The sequence below is a fragment of the Pleuronectes platessa genome, chromosome 10 (genome assembly GCF_947347685.1).
Source record: "Pleuronectes platessa chromosome 10, fPlePla1.1, whole genome shotgun sequence".
Classification (NCBI taxonomy): Eukaryota; Metazoa; Chordata; class Actinopteri; order Pleuronectiformes; family Pleuronectidae; genus Pleuronectes; species Pleuronectes platessa.
The window spans coordinates 268,951-287,947 of record NC_070635.1 but is presented as its reverse complement, the minus strand read 5'-3'; the positions used below and the strand labels follow the sequence as shown (position 1 = coordinate 287,947).

General features: G+C 46.3%; 2 protein-coding genes across 5 annotated transcripts; both read left to right on the top strand.

Moving 5' to 3' along the window:
• Positions 1-446: 446 nt before the first annotated feature.
• On the top strand, positions 447-5,591 carry selenbp1 (selenium binding protein 1). The gene is made up of 13 exons (XM_053431948.1): positions 447-477; positions 693-763; positions 1,532-1,585; positions 1,677-1,789; positions 1,869-2,054; positions 2,885-3,005; positions 3,080-3,262; positions 3,393-3,574; positions 3,702-3,780; positions 3,867-3,988; positions 4,069-4,161; positions 4,249-4,367; positions 5,292-5,591. The coding sequence occupies exons 2-13, from the start codon at positions 760-762 to the stop codon at positions 5,452-5,454; spliced, it is 1,419 nt and encodes a 472-aa protein (XP_053287923.1). The 5' UTR covers positions 447-477; positions 693-759; the 3' UTR covers positions 5,455-5,591.
• Positions 5,592-6,284: 693 nt separating this feature from the next.
• Positions 6,285-17,080, top strand: pi4kb (phosphatidylinositol 4-kinase, catalytic, beta). 4 transcript variants are annotated; one of them, XM_053433270.1, is made up of 14 exons: positions 6,285-6,373; positions 7,332-7,992; positions 8,479-8,844; positions 10,080-10,124; positions 10,628-10,855; positions 11,079-11,306; positions 11,429-11,538; positions 12,060-12,164; positions 14,275-14,398; positions 14,488-14,753; positions 15,040-15,172; positions 15,504-15,624; positions 15,738-15,938; positions 15,995-17,080. In XM_053433270.1, exons 2-13 carry the CDS (start codon positions 7,360-7,362, stop codon positions 15,917-15,919), a joined length of 2,541 nt encoding a protein of 846 aa, XP_053289245.1. In that variant the 5' UTR covers positions 6,285-6,373; positions 7,332-7,359; the 3' UTR covers positions 15,920-15,938; positions 15,995-17,080. The 4 variants fall into 4 exon arrangements, with proteins under 4 accessions (XP_053289245.1, XP_053289246.1, XP_053289244.1 ...); XM_053433271.1 differs by having other exon boundaries at positions 14,503-14,753; positions 15,738-17,080; XM_053433269.1 differs by having other exon boundaries at positions 15,738-17,080.
• The last annotated feature ends 1,917 nt before the right edge of the window (positions 17,081-18,997 follow it).

The window sequence follows — 18,997 nt, the reverse complement described above, 5'->3', positions numbered from 1 at the left end:
CATCTGATTTGTTTCTGATTGACTTCAAATATAATTATCATGTAATCCTCAGGGTCAACTTCACAAACACCATGAGTCACAGGGAAAGAACCTGATCGGTGACTTCTGCTTCATTAAATGTTGCTCACACTATTAGGATCATTAACTGGTTATTAACAGTGTTAATATTTTATACACGTTCTTCTGTTATTTTTTACAAGTGATCAAATTAAACAATGTGATAAAAACAACCTGAAATGACAGAAACCATCTTTAAACATGTAATTATCTTCTCATGTAATTTTTTGGTTTGGTCCCTGTCCTTTCTACTTACATGGAGGAGGTTTATGACCTGTACTGCAGCCAGACACCAGGGGGCGATAGAGATGACTTGGCTTCACTGTAGGGAGCCGTCATGTCGTCCATCTTTATTTACAGTCTGAGGTCAGAGTCCACCAATGAACCTTACACTGTCAATCATTACTGACTGGAGAACAGGTGAAGTACACACACACAGACACACACTCGCACACGGATCACCGACACACTCAAAGAAACACAGAAGTATGCATTTACCCTTTCAGACACTCTGTTCGTCAGTGAAATTCAACCCATACAACCAACTGACTGATTCCTTGTGACTGGAGTCTCTGGGCATAACAGGGTTAATGTCCTCTGCTGACATCGGACTCTGTGCTTATATAACTCTCTAGCTCTTCTCAGGGAGAGTGAGACCGAGACTCCAGAGCTTCACCACCTGCTCGGATCAGCAGCTCCAACATGGGTGAGCTTTACCACTTCACTCACTTGTTAGATGTTAAAGGGAAAGTTCACTGAAAAGTTAACTTCAGCACTGATTGGAGGGGGGGGGGGGGACATTTGTACATGTTGAGGACATGTTGGTTGTTTGAGGGTTGAGTTTTGTTTGGAATCATGTTCTGTTTCTTTAGTTATGATAAAAGATAAAGAATGAGATTCAAGTCTTTTAAGAAGATTTTACTGACATGAGGTCAGTGGGAGTCCTCACATACAGGAAGACCAGTGTTCTATTGCTCTTTAACGAACTTCACTCTGACACATTAATGTCACAGCATGAATCTTAAATGATGTTAAATCAGATTTACTTTTTCTCTGGAGCAAATTATTTCACTATCGTTCTGTAACAGCTCGACTTCAACTTCAGGAACAGGAATGTGTCGTCAGGGCCTGTCCCTTTAAATCTTAGAGGGAGAGAGAGAATGTGAGAGTGAGAGTGATTGAGAGTGAGAGTGAGAGTGAGAGTGTGTGTGTGTGTGTGTGTGTGTGTGTGTGTGTGTGTGATCATTAATAAACCTCTGTGTATTGTGTAGTTGTGTGTTGTCATGTCGATTATTAAACCTCCTGCTGTGTGATCGTCTGATAAATAAAAGCTGAAGTGAAGTTGGGGAATGAGAAGCTGCTGATCCTGCGTCTGATTGGACGTCGTCCAGCAGAGATCAGGCTGTGACCTCTGTGACCTCTGACCCCTGACCCCTTAGGCTCATGTCTTTTAAATGTTGTTGTGTTTTCTCAGCCAACTGTTCAGGATGTGGACCAGGATACCGCAGCCCGCTGGAGGCCATGAAGGGTGAGACACAAACACACACTCGCACACAGACATGCAGGCACACACACACACACAGACACACACTCACAGTTGTGGTGTTGTGTGGTTGTAGGTCCCCGGGAGCAGATTGTCTACCTTCCGTGTATCTACCGGAACACTGAGGTCCTCAAACCAGATTACCTGGCAACCGTCGACGTGGACCCGCAGTCTGCTGCCTACTGTCAGGTCCGGTCCCTGCTGCATTACAACCACAGGATGAAATCACCTTTAAACCGTCTGTGACCTTTGACCTCTGTCCTCTCAGGTGATCCACCGGCTGCCGATGCCGAACCTCCGGGACGAGCTGCATCACTCCGGGTGGAACGCCTGCAGCAGCTGCTTCGGAGACGCCTCCAAGAGCCGAAACCGTCTGATTCTGCCGTCGCTCGTCTCCTCCAGGATCTACGTGGTCGACGTCGGGACGAATCCCAGAGCGCCTCAGCTGCACAAGGTACAAACGACCTCAGCCAATCACTGAGGGTTCAGCGACCGAGCTGTTCAGACCTGATCTATGATCAGGTGAGAAGATCCTAAACAAAGATACTTGTGTTCACACAGTTTTTATTCAGTCGGCACGAACAAAGAGGAGACTTAAGATATTTTGCTATGAAACTGGAGGTCAGAGGTCGTCAGCCGAGTCCTGGTCTGAATCAACTGAGTCCTCCACGTTTCACACCTAAACTCAGAGCTGTACACGTGATTGGACGTTCAGGAATAAAGAAGGTTCATGCTGAGGTCGGACTGCAGCTGCAAAAACCTTTGGCTTGTTGTCGTCAGATTCTGCTGAGTCACAGTTCGATCATTAACATGTTTCCTCAGAGACACTGAAGAGCACACGCACCTGCAGCAGCTCGGGATCGTTCACACCTTGCGGTTTGAGGTCACAGCGACCTTGACCTTTGACCACTGAATTCTCATCTAATCCTTCTTGAGTCTGATTAAACATCGGTAGCAAATTAGAAGACTTCCTTTCGAGAATTTTGAGACATCCTTTTCAAAATCATCTGTTTCAAATTAGAAAGGATTCTCTCTCCTGTACTTCATATATCATGTTCATGAGGAAAAACAGGGTTTGTGAGGTCACAGTGATCTTTGACCCCCAAGTGTGAACTTTTGTACCAGAATAGAATAAATTCCCTTTAAAAGTGTTCTTGAGATATCGTCTTCATAGGAATAAGACAGACTGACAACCTGTAAACATGATGCCTCCGACCACCAGGTGTCCCCGTTGAGTCTCTGTGATGAAGATGAAAGTCACTGAGTCGATGTGTTTGTGTTCAGATGGTCGAACCCGTGGATCTGTTCTGGAAATGCAACCTGGCGAATCCTCACACGTCTCATTGTCTGGGTAACGGTCAGATCATGATAAGCTGCATGGGAGATCCGTCCGGTAACGGCAAAGGTGAGAGACAGACCAAATCCACCAGCAGCCTCTAGTGGACAGTTCCAGTGTTACAGCTGCTGTTGTCGTCTCAGGTGGATTTGTTCTGCTGGATGGTGACACGTTTGAGGTGGTTGGGAATTGGGAGCATCCGAATGAAGCAGCGCCCTTTGGGTACGACTTCTGGTACCAACCTCGACACAACGTCATGATCAGCACTGAATGGGGTGCGCCTAAAGCTTTGGAAGGTGGTTTTAATCCGACCCACGTCCAGGAAGGTGAGTCGGGAGGAGTCTACGTTTTACTGCCAGACGTTTAACCCTTTAACGACCTGATGTTATCGTCCTGAAAATACAGACTCTTGGTTCTGATCTTCCAGTGACTTTACAACAACCGTGGGTATTTCAGGTCACTACGGCAGCTCCATCCATGTTTGGGACTGGACGACCCACAGAAAGCTGCAGACGCTCAATCTGGGGGAAGAGGGCGCTATTCCTCTCGAGGTCCGATTCCTCCACGACCCCGACGCCACCGAGGGCTACGTGGGCTGTGCTCTGCAATCAAACGTCTTCAGATTCTACAAAACTCCGGTTAGTACCACAGGCTTCTCGTTTCTTCATCCCACTGAGATTCCAGTGTTCATCAGATGGATCTCTAATTTAATCTGGTTAAAATATCAGGTTTTAATCTGATTTTAATCTGGTTCTGTTTCTTCAGGAAGGTCAATGGGCTGCTGAGAAAGTGATCAATGTTCCCAACAAGAAGGTGGAGGGATGGAAACTGCCAGAGATGCCTGGTACCTGTCTGTCTGGCCTGTTACCTGTGTGTCTGGTTTGTCTTTCTGTCCAGTTACCTGTCTGACTGACCTGTCTGTTCTTACAGGTCTGATCACAGACATCCTGATCTCATTGGACGACCGCTTCCTCTACTTCAGTAATTGGCTGCACGGTGACATCAGACAGTATGACATTACAGACAGGAAGAACCCCAGATTGGTCGGCCAGGTATGATGTCATAATGCTTGTCCAGTGATGATAGTGGTCAAACATCAGAGTGAGACGGTTCACCTGTCTGTCTTTTCCAGGTGTTTCTAGGAGGAAGCATTGTCAGTGACGGACCAGTCAGGGTCCTGGAGGACCCTGAAAACCAGCCGCAGCCCCGCCCACGCATCATCCAGGTGAGACAGACAGGACAGGACTTAGGAAACGAGTGAGGAAAAGAGACAGAAATGAGAAAGTCTTTGTGTCCCCTGTCTGTCTCTCAGGGGAGGCGTGTCTCTGGAGGTCCTCAGATGTTACAGTTGAGTTTGGACGGTCGCAGACTTTACGTGACGACGTCTCTGTTCAGCAGCTGGGACAAACAGTTCTACCCTGACCTCATCAAGTACGTGACCTCTGACCTCATCTAGTACGTGACCTCTGACCTCATCTAGTACATGACCTCTGACCTCATCATGTACGTGACCTCTGACCTCATCTAGTACGTGACCTCTGACCTCATCAAGTACGTGACCTCTGACCTCATCTAGTACATGACCTCTGACCTCATCAAGTACGTGACCTCTGACCTCATCTAGTATGTGACCTCTGACCTCATCAAGTACGTGACCTCTGACCTCATCTAGTACATGACCTCTGACCTCATCTAGTACATGACCTCTGACCTCATCTAGTACATGACCTCTGACCTCATCAAGTACGTGACCTCTGACCTCATCTAGTACGTGACCTCTGACCTCATCTAGTACGTGACCTCTGACCTCATCTAGTACGTGACCTCTGACCTCATCTAGTACGTGACCTCTGACCTCATCTAGTACGTGACCTCTGACCTCATCTAGTACGTGACCTCTGACCTCATCTAGTACATGACCTCTGACCTCATCAAGTACGTGACCTCTGACCTCATCTAGTACATGACCTCTGACCTCATCAAGTACGTGACCTCTGACCTCATCAAGTACGTGACCTCTGACATCATCAAGTATGTGACCTCCGACCTCATCTAGTAGGTGACCTCTGACCTCATCTAGTACGTGACCTCTGACCTCATCTAGTAGGTGACCTCTGACATCATCAAGTATGTGACCTCTGACTTCATCTAGTACGTGACGTCTGACCTCATCTTAGTTGACCTCTGACCTCATTTAGTAGGTGACCTCTGACATCATCTAGTACGTGACCTCTGACATCATCTAGTACATGACCTCTGACATCATCAAGTACTTGACCTCTGACCTCATCTAGTGCGTGACCTCTGACCTCATCCAGTACATGACCTGTGCCATCTGTATGTGTGTGTGTTCAGAGACGGCTCGGTGATGATGCAGATCGATGTGAACTCTATCAGTGGAGGTTTGACCCTAAACGAGAACTTCCTAGTGGATTTTGGTAAAGAACCCGGCGGTCCGGTTCTCGCCCATGAGCTGAGGTATCCAGGAGGAGACTGCACGTCCGACATCTGGGTGTGAGACGATCACATCCGTGTGACGGCTGGCTCTTAGTGTTCGCTGAATAGTACGAACATGTCGATCAAGAGTATCTCCTGCAGCGCCTCCTGCTGCTCACACTGTAAACTCATTGTGCTTAAATAAAGTTCAGTGTCTCACATCTGTTTCCTCTTTTCACATGTGTCTGATAAAACACTGAACTGTCTGTTTGTCTTTACCATAAATATATATTCATAGTAGATGGCGGAGGGTGTGGATCACAGTCTGCGAGGTGCAGTTGTTCCACCTTTCTGCGCCTAATTAAAACCAAACTAATTCCATCATAATGGTCTTTTCCTCGCAGGAGACGTTGTGAAACGATATATGGACTTTAAATAAAAGAGGCTGATTGCTGTCTCATCCATGTGGAGCAGCTGGTTGCAGCCTCACGTGCTCTGTACACCAATCTGAGAGTCCAGCAAAGTCTGCTGGCTTTCTCAACTCATGCAGCCATTATACATATATGTATACATATAGATATATACATATATATATATATTTATATTATTAACTTGGTAAAAACATGAAAATGGAGTTCAGATAAGTTATAAAATAAGTTTTCACATCAAGTTTCAGATTAAGCAAAATCATTATTTATAAACTGATAATAAATATGTAACAACAATAATAATAGTCAGTGTAATATTTCCATTATCATATTATTGAATATTATTCTTATGATTATTGATATTTGATCCGTTTGGTCAGATCGCTGGTTTGATACAAACGTGACTGACGGTGTTCAGAGAACATGTGATCAGTGTTGTTCACTAACGTCCCTCCGGTGCAGCAGGGGGCGCTCTGTCAGCGCAGGCAGACCGGACGCAGCGGCAGATCAGTGTTGAATCAATGGAAACTAACTGGACATAAAAGTTGAGCTGAGAGACTGAAGCGTCAGCAGGTAACAGCGACTCACCTCAGCCCGGCGCTGGGCCCGGGACCCGGCGGGGCTAGCCATAGCTTAGCATTAGGCTTTGAAAACACTCTGATACCCTCCGGTCAATGCTAACGCTAACGGTGTCCGTGTTGCTGAAGCATGTAGCTGGTTCTCTTTGTGTTGTAAGCTATCAACAGTGCTAATCTCTAGTTAGCTGGTTAATGGGGACTGGGTTAGGGTTAAGGACTAGAAATCTGGTAACTGTTGGCTGCATGTTGGCTTATCGGATGGGTCTGGGCTGTGGAATAGTTTGTGCTAAGCTAACGCTAGCCTAAGTGACCGGAAGGTTTAAACTTTGTATTGTGGATCAAGACTGTGTGTCTGTGTGTGTGTGTGTCTGTTTCTCTCTATGTATTCCTCAGTGTGTGTGTCTCTGTGTGTTGTGTTATCATTAAAACACGCAGGCTCAGCTCTTTCATCAGAGTAAACAAAGAAGAATGATCAATGAAACCTTTTGTCAGTTCAGACTCAAAACACACACTCCGTTCTCACGTGGTATTAACTTGTGGTTTAACGTGATCTGACCTCTGGACAGCTCTTAGCTCCGGTGTGAACACACTCCGATCACATGTGTCCACAGTCTTATCAATGCTGGGGTCACATGACGGGATTCCTCTTCGATCAACATTGATCCATACTTTCATTAAACTGTTCAAATACGACACAAACACACACAGTAAACTGACTCACAACAACATGCTTAACTCACACAAATGACATACGTGTTAATTTGCATGTAGAGCAGGGAAGTGAGATCTGACAGAGGACAGATGTAAAGACCAGGTGTGAACGGGGCCAGACACACTGCTGATCAGATTATTAGAGATGATTATCAATATTAATCATAACCAGTGTTGATCAGATCAATAAAACCTGCTCAGGGCTCTCCTCGTCAACCTGTGATCTCTTGTTTGTCTTTCAGTGGAGGAGGGCGGAGCTTCCCAGCCGCCATGATGGACGACACAGAGTCTGAGCTTTCCTCCGCCCCCTCTGAGCAGAACAGCCCCTCCCTCTCCGTCTCTTCCTCCCTCTCTCTCCCCTCCACGCCCTCGTCGTCGTGCGCCCCCCCCCAGGCCCTCACCCCTCCCCTCGGTGTGATCAGCGAGGGGGCAGGGGAGCTCACCCTGGTCATCGACGCTGAGGTGGCTCAGCAGGCGTGTCGGGAGGTGCTGCAGAAGGTGAAGCTGCAGCAGGTGGAGGGCGATGTCACAGACCTGCAGAACGGTCCAGAACCCCCCTGTCCCCCCGCAGCTCTGACGGCCGCCGTGCAGCAGACCAAGATCCGCGAGAACGAGGACGACCCAGAAGGCCCGGCCCCCGGCTCGGTGAAAAGCGCCCGGCGGCGGCAGAGACACAATCCCTCCAAACAGTCGTGGCTGCTCCGCCTGTTTGAGTCCAAGCTGTTTGATGTCTCCATGGCCATCTCTTACCTGCACAACTCAAAGGAGCCGGGCGTCCAGGCCTACATCGGGAACCGGCTCTTCAGCTTCCTCCACGAGGAGGTGGACTTCTTCCTGCCGCAGCTCCTCAACATGTACATCCACATGGACGAAGACGTCGGGGATGCCATCAAGCCATACGTGGTGGGTGTGGTCTGGGTATGGGCGGGGCCGGGTGTCACTAAAGAAACCACCTGATCGTTCCACAGCCAGAGGTTGTCAAAGGCGCCAATAGAGGCTGCTGATAGGCCTGGTCGCTTGTCACTCAAAGTCAGCCAGTCCGGCTCATACTGGAGGAGGGGCTCATCAACAGCCTCTTCTGTCTGCTGCTCCAGAGAGAGGCAGAGGAAAGGACATGGAAATACACACTGCCTACTTTAAACCACTGATACATCATCTTAGGGACCAATACTTCAAATTAAGTCCCAGAAAAGTCCAATATGGGCCCTTTAAGCTACATATTCAGTGTGAAGGATTAGACTTTTTGTGTTTTCAGCAATGCCAATATGTTTTATTTGGTTGGTAGATCATGTTGAGCATTTCAAAAGTAGCTCATATGCCTATAAAGTGTGGGCACCCCTGATTTAAAAGGACAGAGGTCAAACTTTATACCTGTGTTTTGTCTTCCAGGTTCATCGCTGCAGACAGAGCATCTCCTTCAGTCTTCAGTGTGCCTGGCTTCTTGGAGCCTACTCCTCCGACATGCACATCTCCACTCAGCGTCACTCCAGAGGAACCAAACTGAGAAAAATCATCCTGTCCGATGAACTCAAACCCGCAGGGCCTCGAGCTCGCAGGGAACCCCTGACTCTGACACCTTTCTGTCCCGTAACATCTCACACAGCTGGCCCTGGACCCCTTGGAGGAGACCACGGCCTGTCGCCCTCCAAACGAACTCATCAGCGCTCCAAGTCAGACGCCACAGTCAGCATCAGCCTGAGCAGCAACCTGAAAAGGACGGCCAGTAACCCAAAGGTGGAGAGCAGCCAGGACGAGGTAACACCCCCGCCCGGGTCGCTGCGTACCACCTGGACCTGGACCAAGCCCTGAACCATGTACACATCCAGGTTTAGGACTTGGTCCAGAACCAGGTCAAGATTTAGGACAAGGTCCAGTACCAGGGACCACATTTATAAAACAGAGGGTAGGATTCATACAAAAGTCTACTTGCGCACAAAGCAAAATGGATTCAGATTGATAGAACCTTGCACACTCACAGCTAAATGCAGTGATCCCTAAATAAATCCCAGTCCACCTGGAGATATGCGTACGTGGATCTGCCTCATGCCCGCCCACATTCAACCATATATGGTAAATGCAAAACAGCTCATGAATATAAAATGAACCTGCCGACCAATGGGTTTCTCCGGTGAATTAGCATATCAAGTAGAGAGAGATCTCTTCACACTGAATGTGAAGGAACTTGTCAACAGAATGATATATTGAAATGATTAATAGAGGCTCTACATAGAAAGGAAGATATTATACAGTGTTAATCACGCACAGTCCAGTGTTTGTACGGGATGGTTGCGTCGGGTCGGCCTGTGTGATACTCTGATACTGGGCTACTGGACTCATCATGGGACAGGAAACCATCACAGTCACTAAACACTTGTTTCCTCCTCATCATTTTTTCACATTCTCAATCAGTGTAAGTGCTTCCATCACACAGTACTATATTTATAGATATTTACAGTAATCAGATTACTTCAAATTATCTAACACAACTTAGTTCAGGTCCCTTTACACATGAGGCGCCACTGTGTCTCCACCATAAAATCACCAGTTTCTGTTTACATCAAGATAACTACACGTCACAAGAACAGTCCATGATGTCACTTCCTCATATGATGTCATTTCCTAGTAGCGTGTTGTCACGTGACATCATTGGACCAGGAAGAGTTGTTTGGACTAGCCGATAGGGTTAGCTTAGCAGCTAGTTAGACAAACAAGGTTAAGTGAGAACAGAGGTCGAGTTTTCCTACACTTACTAGAACTGGTTTACCAGCTGACCAATCACAACGGATTGGGCTTTATCAGGAGGGGGGTCTTAAAGAGACAGGAGCTAAAACATTTTGAGACAGAGGCTGAAAAGAGGAGCTGCAGCAACGGACAGTCTGAGGAAAGATCCAGTGACTATTTATTCTGTTTATTTCTTTATTGGTTATCAACAAATCAATTCAAAGTAATTGATCTTATTTCTCCACGACCTTTTGACCTCTGACCTCCAGGACAGCAGCTGCAGCTCAGACAGTCTGGAGTTTGAGGCTGGTCCCGTAAGTTCACCCACCTCGTGTTCCGACCTCCCTCCAGGGTGCATTGTGGGAAATTTAGTGTTGGGGTTCTGGTTCTTGTTCAGTGATTCTGATTTTTTCTGTTGGATCCAATCACCTGGTGTGGGATGGATTCGTCCTCTGCTCTGTCGGACACCGACTGGTCTCAGATGTCCTCTGTCTCTGAAACATCATCGTCTGTCCACACGTTGTGTCTCATGTCAAAAAAGCTGCTGCTGCTGTGACTCAAAACAACCAATCACATCCATCTAGAATCATTTTTGTGCTGGATAAACAGCTTCCATATCGATCCATAAACTGTCATGTGACTGAAGAAAACTTGAACCAAATATTTGATTAATTTTCTTTTGGTCAATTAATTGATGAATAATTAATCAATGAACTTATTGATTCACAGCTGCAGCTCCACTTACATGTTTTCATTTGAGACGAACGTGAAACCAGTGTGTAGAGAGAGACTCAACCCTCCTCCTGTCTGTCTGCAGCCCGTGCGCCTGGCTCCTCAGAGGGAGTTCATTAAGTCTCTGATGGGCATCGGGAAGCGTTTGGCCACGCTGCCGACCAAAGAGCAAAAGACTCAGCGTCTGATCTCCGAGCTGTCGCTGCTCAACCACAAGCTGCCGGCTCGAGTGTGGCTGCCCACGGCCGCTTACGACCACCACGTGGTCCGAGTGCCGCACACACAGGCCGTGGTTCTGAACTCCAAAGACAAGGTTAGAGACACACACACATGTTGGTCTTTCTGAAGCTGTGAGGACGCTCTGATATCATGAATCCCATGAACCTGTTTCTAACCTGAATGGAGCTTGTGTCCTCACAATGATAAAGAAACCACAAATGGAGAGTGGATGTTACTGTGACCTCTGCAAGTGACACTTGGTTTAGGCTCAGACACCAGCTGGTCATGTTATTGATCAGTCACATGACCTGTTTCAGGCCCCGTACCTGATCTATGTGGAGGTTCTGGAGTGTGAGAACTTTGAGACGTCCAGCGTTCCGATACGGATCCCGGAGAACCGGATCAGGAGCACACGTTCTGTGGAGAATCTGCCAGACTGCGGCATGTCGGCGGAGCAGAGAGCCGGCAGCTTCTCCGTGGTCCCAAACTACGACAACGACGACGAGGCCTGGTCTGTCGACGACATCGGAGAGCTGCAGGTGGAGGTAAGATGGCACCAGGTGTTCTCAGACCTGATGTGATGTCAGCAGTTAGAACACCTGCAGCAGCTGTAGGCGGAGTCAGGACCTGTGGATCAGTGACGTGTCGTTTCTTTACCTGCTTGCAGCTTCCAGAGGTCCACACCAGCAGCTGTGACAACATCAGTCAGTTCTCTGTCGACAGTATCACCAGTCTGGAGAGTAAAGAGCCTGTGTTCATCGCCGCTGGAGACATCAGGTCAGTAAGACTTGATTTATAAAACAGAGGGTAGGATTCATACTAAAAGTTTACCTCCGCACAAAGGCCCGAAAACGGCGTACGCAAAAAAGAACCAGATTTATAAAACTGTGCACACGCACAACTAAATGCAGTGATCCCTTTATAAATCCAAGTCCACCTGGAAACATGCGTACGTGGATCTGCCTCATGCCCCGCCCTCTACACGCCCACATTCAACTATAAACACGTTTACGTGAGAAGTGGCCTACACACTGGTTATATATGAAGATCCTGATTTGAAGTCTGGACATGTTCCTGGAAAGTTCTGATTGTGAGAACACAAATGTCTTAATCTAACATGAATCTCTTACTCAGTCATTTCCATTTGAGCACAGCCCCTCATGAGGATCTCCTGGGTTCAGTGAATGTCTGAAAGAAGCCTGAAAAAGTTCTGGAAAATGTTAAGACACATTTTGTGGACGATTTCCAGAGTTAATATATGGATACAGTTTACATATGTGTGTGTGTTTTGTGTACAGGCGCCGTCTCTCGGAGCAGCTGGCTCAGGCCCCCACCACCTTCAAACGGGACCCGGAGGACCCGTCGGCTGTGGCCCTGAAGGAGCCCTGGGAAGAGAAGGTCCGGTAGGTGTCACTGCGCCCAACATGATGAACTCTTCACTCATCCATGATTAGATTTTAGTTTTTCATTTCAAATTTCCAAACTTGCTGGTTCATTTCAGGGGTTCAGCTTTCTTTATCTCCACTTGGCATGTTCAGCTGATACCTCACTGGCACCGTTCACACCTGGTATCAACATCGGTCCTCAAGTGGCCAGTGTCCAGTATGTGTGTTCACACCTGGAATTATAATGTGACCATTTGTGATCTTACTTCCCCGCTCTATACAGATCTGTTCTGAGAGCATTCACACCTGAACTTAAGCCTGAAACATGCTTCTGCGTTTTCACGGGCCCGTAAGCGCAAGAGCCCTTCCAGGTCCCTCCTGTATCCCTTCTTACGTGCTGACGGGTGTCGACCCACTTTTCTAAAATTTACGGCAAAGCTCCGCAAGCTCACTCAGCCCGCAAGGCTGTGATTGGTCGGCTCTACATCCCTTCTGGAGCTGCATTTCCGGTTTCATGCCCCAAAAATAAAAAGAAGAATGACAACCGGGAAGAACTCCTGTCGGAAGAGGTCCGAAAATATGAAAATATGACCACCTACGCCTCCGTCTCCTCTCCAGTCGCTTTTCCTGATGACTAATTATAAGAAGTTGCTCTTCAATGTCCAGCAGCTCCATCTCAATCAATTGTTGTTCGGTTGGAATCGTGAATACACTCTCTGCCATGGTTCACCGTGTGTTTGTAATGGAGAACACGACTGCTAGAAGGTAAATAAACAGTCAACAACGATTGCCCACAAAGAAGGCGTCTCTCAGGTCGTCTTCGACTAAAAGCATTACTCCGCCTAGTGTTCTGGCGCGGAATTGCTTTGTAAGACGCGCAACGGTTGGGGAAGCATGAATGACAACGAGTCTTGCACCACAGCGGCGTGAAAAGACGCAGACGCAGTCGCAGAAGCATGTTTCAGGCTTTAGAGCGGTCCACTTGTGATCAGATCACAAAAACCACATGCTATTACCACATGTTATTACCACATGCTATTACCACATGTTATTACCACATGTTATTACCACATGCTATTACCACATGCTATTACCACATGCTATTACCACATGCTATTACCACATGCTCTTACCACATGCTATTACCACATGCTATTACCACATGTTATTACCACATGCTATTACCACATGCTATTACCACATGCTATTACCACATGTTATTACCACATGCTATTACCACATGCTCTTACCACATGCTATTACCAAATGCTATTACCACATGCTATTACCACATGCTATTACCACATGCTATTACCACATGCTCTTACCACATGCTATTACCACATGCTATTACCACATGTTATTACCACATGCTATTACCACATGCTATTACCACATGCTATTACCACATGCTATTACCACATGTTATTACCACATGCTATTACCACATGCTCTTACCACATGCTATTACCACATGCTATTACCACATGTTATTACCACATGCTCTTACCACATGCTATTACCACATGCTATTACCACATGCTATTACCACATGTTATTACCACATGCTATTACCACATGCTCTTACCACATGTTATTACCACATGCTATTACCACATGCTATTACCACATGCTATTACCACATGTTATTACCACATGCTATTACCACATGCTATTACCACATGCTATTACCACATGCTATTACCACATGCTATTACCACATGTTATTACCACATGCTATTACCACATGTTATTACCACATGCTATTACCACATGCTATTACCACATGTTATTACCACATGCTATTACCACATGCTATTACCACATGTTATTACCACATGCTATTACCACATGCTATTACCACATGCTATTACCACATGCTATTACCACATGCTATTACCACATGCTATTACCACATGTTATTACCACATGCTATTACCAGGTGTGTTGGAGACAGTTCTGTCGTCTCTGTTCTGGACTTTAACTTCAAACTGAGCTCTCACACTCAAACTGACAGGTTTACTCTGTCAGCCTGTTGACGTCAGCTGACATTGGAGGTCACCTCAGTTTGTCCACTTCCTGTCCTCATGTGGTCTGTACTGACTGCAGTATGGTGTGTGTCCTGTAGGAGGATCAGAGAAGGATCTCCGTACGGACACCTCCCAAACTGGAGGCTTTTGTCTGTTATTGTTAAATGTGGAGACGACCTGAGACAGGAGCTGCTCGCCTTCCAGGTGCTGCAGCAGCTCAAGGTAATGCTATGACATCACACTCGTGTCAAATCACATGACCAACATGTACTGATCAATGAGAAACTCACCTGTTCTGTCCTCACCTGTAGTCGATCTATGAACAGGAGCGTGTTCCCCTCTGGATCAAGCCCTATAAGATCCTGGTGTTGTCGTCAGACAGCGGGATGATCGAGCCGGTGATGAACGCCGTGTCGCTCCACCAGGTGAAGAAGCAGAGCCAGCTGTCTTTGCTCGACTACTTTCTGCAGGAACACGGAGCTCCGACCACTGAGGCCTACCTGTCCGCTCAGAGGAACTTCGTGCAGAGCTGTGCTGGGTACAGCCTCGTCTGTTACCTGCTGCAGGTCAAAGACAGGTGAGGTCACCTCCGCCCCAGCTGCTTCCCAGAGTCTGAATCAAGGGTCTGAAACCTTTTTGAAAATAATAATTCTTTTAATTAATGTGACATATACAACATTATGTTTAATATTAGGTTTTATTATTGAACCACATTAGTATTTCCAGCAGACATGTCATTTTGTTCCCTCCATATAGATCAACACTTATAGAAAGCTTGCTTCCTGTACTGGACACTGCCGTTTGATGGATTCTCCCTTTTCTAATAACCTCTCACCCTCTTGTGTTCTCCTCTGTCTTCTCAGGCACAACGGAAACATCCTCCTGGACGCTGAAGGTCACATCATCCACATTGACTTCGGCTTCATCCTCTCCAGCTCACCCAAAAACCTTGGCTTCGAAACGTCCGCCTTCAAACTCACAACTGAGTTTGTGGATGTGAGTTTCTCGTGGTCACGATGAGGTTCTAGGGCTGATGAAAGAGGTTCTGCTGCTCCTTTTGGAGGAACTTGTGTAGAACATGTTCTCGTCACTGCGATAATGTTAATTAGGTTTACATTATGTTTGCACTCATCTGTACATTAAAGGAAATGGAGTTATTGGTATCCATTAGGAGGTCATTATCGTTCTTTGGTTGAAGTCGTCTTTGAGGAGGTTGTGGTTTCTGTCCCTTGCATCTTGTGTAATAGTTGATGTATACTTGATGACACACCAACAGAAAGTTGATGTGTGTTAGTGAAACTGTGGAAACTGTCATGGTTTGTTTTAGGTGATGGGGGGTCCAGACGGCGACATGTTCAACTACTACAAGATGTTGATGCTTCAGGGTCTGATTGCCGCCAGAAAACACATGGACCGGGTTCTGCAGATTGTGGAGATCATGCAGCAAGGTACACACACACACACACACACACACACACACACACACACACACACACACTCCTGTCACTGACTGGTTTTGACATCACTGTGTGGACCCCCCCCCCCCCCCCCCCCCCCCCAGGTACTCAGCTGCCATGTTTCCACGGTTCCAGCACCATGCGAGGTCTGAAGGAACGTTTCCACATGAGTCTGACGGAGGAGCAGCTGCAGCTGCTGATTGATCAGCTGGTCGACGGATCGATGAGGTCACTAACCACCAAACTGTACGACGGCTTCCAGTACCTCACTAACGGCATCATGTGACCGGCATCATGTGACCGGCATCATGTGACCGGCATCATGTGACCGGCATCATGTGACCGGCGCCATGTGACCGGCGCCATGTGACCGTGTGAGACTGAAGTTTTGTGACTCGACTGCAGAAACTGAGCCTGTTGGTTTTATTCCACTTTTTTCTTATTTTATCAGTTTCTACGTTTGTTTTCAGCTCCAACTCTTCTTCCTTATTTGGGCAGAAGTCCCTCATTGGTTACTCAGTCTGACTCGTAGCCAATCAGAGAGCCGCCCAGTTTTAGATGTAAATGTGATCATGGTTTTACAGATTGAGAAGCTGCTCAGTGCTTTTGAGCAGAGCACAAACAACCACAGACTGTTGAATGGACCACGCTGCTGTTTTTCATGTGTTAGCCCTTTAACTGCAGATGATGTAAAACTCATAAAAACGAACCGTGTGGACATGAAGCTCAGCGTCATCACTCTGCGCTGATCGAACCTGTGACTCACCCACTGATGCTTTTAGTTACTCAGATGTTTGTGAATTTCACAGGAGAAACCTTGTTTAGTCAGAAACACTCACAATGCTACTTCCTGTCAATAAAGGTTTTTCAAATTCTACTCCTCTAACCCAGAATGAAGACGAGCTTCAAAACAACGTAAAAACAACAAGCTGTCAAAACAGTTACAAAGATTTGACTAGAAGAACCGCGCGGTGGTTCTGTGCCTCCTTTGAGTCCAAGTGACAACTGATCAAAAGGTCAAAGTTCCAAAAGAAATCCCCTCAACTCATTAAGTTAACTCGGGTTTACCTACTGTACAGTGTACATAAAAGGGGAGGGGTTACCTGCAAATGACCAATCACAGACCTGGACAGTTTGACTGACTGCAGAGCTGAGGATCAAACTGTTGAATAATAAAAAATCTGAGCAGAACAAACATCCAGAAAAAGGTCAAATATTCCAGCTGCTGAATGCAGGAAGAACAGCTGGTAGAACATCTGGGACAGTTTCATAGTAAAACTGTTCATGAACGAGAGCAGATCTGAATATGATCTCATCTGTTTCCATCACATGTGAATTACATGAATTCTCATTATGTGTCTGACACTTTGAGTCTTGCAGATGAAACCCTGGTGGAATCAAGCTGACCTGCAGGAATTAAACCCACAAATAAACTGTAAAGAAGGAAGTAGACTGATTTTTTAATTATTATCATTCATATTATCTATTATATATAACACTGTGATTCTATTTCTACTGTATATTGCACACTTGTACAATGAGGTTTGAAAACAAATCAGATACTAAAAGAAAATCTGTAGAAAACCATAAAGAACAATAAAAACTCAAGAAAAGACTTTGTTATTAATGTGTAAAAAGTAGATTGAGCTTCTCTGCATCAGCCAGTGAACAGGAAACAAGTGAAGCAGCTGCAGTCTGTGGGACTGGGAGCACTCTACTGGTCAGGCTGGTTCTGTTGGGCTCCAGCAGCTGACAGAGGAGAATCTACAGGTGCATCTCAATAAATTAGAATATCATGGAAAAGTTCGTTTATTTTGATAATTAAATTAAAAAGTGAAACTCATATAGATTCATTACACACAGAGTGAAATATTTCAAGCGTTTATTTCTTTTCATTTGGATGATTATGGCTTAAAACTAATGAAAACCCCAAGTTCAGTATCTCACAAAATTAGAATATTGTGAAAAAGTTCAATATTGTAGACTCACGATGTCCCACTCGAATCCGGGAATCAACTCAAAACACCTGCAAAGGTTTCCTGAGCCTTTAAATGGTCTCTAAGGCGGGTTCAGTAGGACACAGTCATGGGGAAGACTGCTGATTGACAGGTGTCCAGAGGACAGTCATTCACACCCTCCACAAGGAAGGTCAGCCACAGAAGGTCATTGTTAAAGAAGCTGGCTGTTCACAGAGGGCTGTATCCAAACATATTCACAGAAAGTGGAGTGGAAGGAGAACGTGTGGTAGAAGAAGGTGCACAAGCAACAGGGATAACCGCCGCCTTGAGGGGATTGTGAAGCAACGGCCATTCAAGAATTTGGGGGAGATTCACAAGGAGTGGACTGAGGCTGGAGTCAGAGCATCAAGGGTTTCACCGACGTATTCAGGACAACTGTCTCATTCCTCGAGTCAAGCCCCTCCTGAACCAGAGACCACGTCAGAAGCTTGTTACCTGGGCTAAGGAGAGAAAGGTCTGGACTGTGGCTCAGTCAAAGTTCTCTTTTCAGAAGAAAGTAAATGTTGCATTTCATTTGGAAATCAAGGTCCCAGAGTCTGGAGGACGAGTGGAGAGGCACAGAATCCAAGTTGTTTGAGGTCCAGTGTGAAGCTTCCTCAGTCTGTGATGATGTGGGGAGCCACGTCATCGGCTGGTGTTGGTCCTCTGGGTTTTATCAAGTCCAAAGCCAAGCAGACGTCTACCAGGACATTTTAGAGCACCTCATGCTTCCTTCAGGCTGACACGGTTTATGGAGATGCTGATTTCATTTTCCAGCAGGACTTGGCACCGGCCCCCACTGCCAAAAGCACCAATACCTGGTTCAATGACCATGGTATCACTGTGCTTGATTGGCCAGCAAACTCGCCTGACCTGAATTCCATAGAGAATCGATGGGGGATTGTCAAGAGGAAGATGAGAGACTCCAGACCCAACAGTGCAGACGAGCTGAAGGCCGCTTCCACAACACCTCCGCAGAGCCACAGGCTGATGGCCTCCATGCCCCCCCGCATTGATGCAGTAATTCATGCAAAAGGAGCCCGACCAAGTATTGAGTGCATATATATGAACATTCTTTTCAGTAGGCTGACATTTCTGTATTAAAAATCCTTTGTTTTATTGGTCTTATGTATTGTTCTAATTTTCTGAGATACTGAATATTGTTTTTTCATTAACTGTAAGCCATAATCATCCAAATTAAAAGAACTAAATGCTTGAAACATTTCACTCTGTGTGTAATGAATCCATATAATTTATGAGTTTCACTTTTTGGATCTGAAATATCGAACTAAAGAACAAATATCAGTGAAGTTACATGAGAAAAGGCCTGTGGTCTGACGCCAGGGGGCAGCAGAGCTCCATGTGTG

Coding starts and splice junctions, on each gene's coding strand:
- selenbp1 (XM_053431948.1), top strand. Junction 3,006..3,079: donor TCCGTCCGGTAACGGCAAAG/GTGAGAGACAGA, acceptor TTGTCGTCTCAG/GTGGATTTGTTCTGCTGGAT. Junction 4,368..5,291: donor TTCTACCCTGACCTCATCAA/GTACGTGACCTC, acceptor GTGTGTGTTCAG/AGACGGCTCGGTGATGATGC.
- pi4kb (XM_053433270.1), top strand. CDS start 7,360: ATGATGGACGACACAGAGTCTGAGCTTTCCTCCGCCCCCTCTGAGCAG. Junction 10,856..11,078: donor TTCTGAACTCCAAAGACAAG/GTTAGAGACACA, acceptor GACCTGTTTCAG/GCCCCGTACCTGATCTATGT. Junction 11,539..12,059: donor ATCGCCGCTGGAGACATCAG/GTCAGTAAGACT, acceptor TTTTGTGTACAG/GCGCCGTCTCTCGGAGCAGC.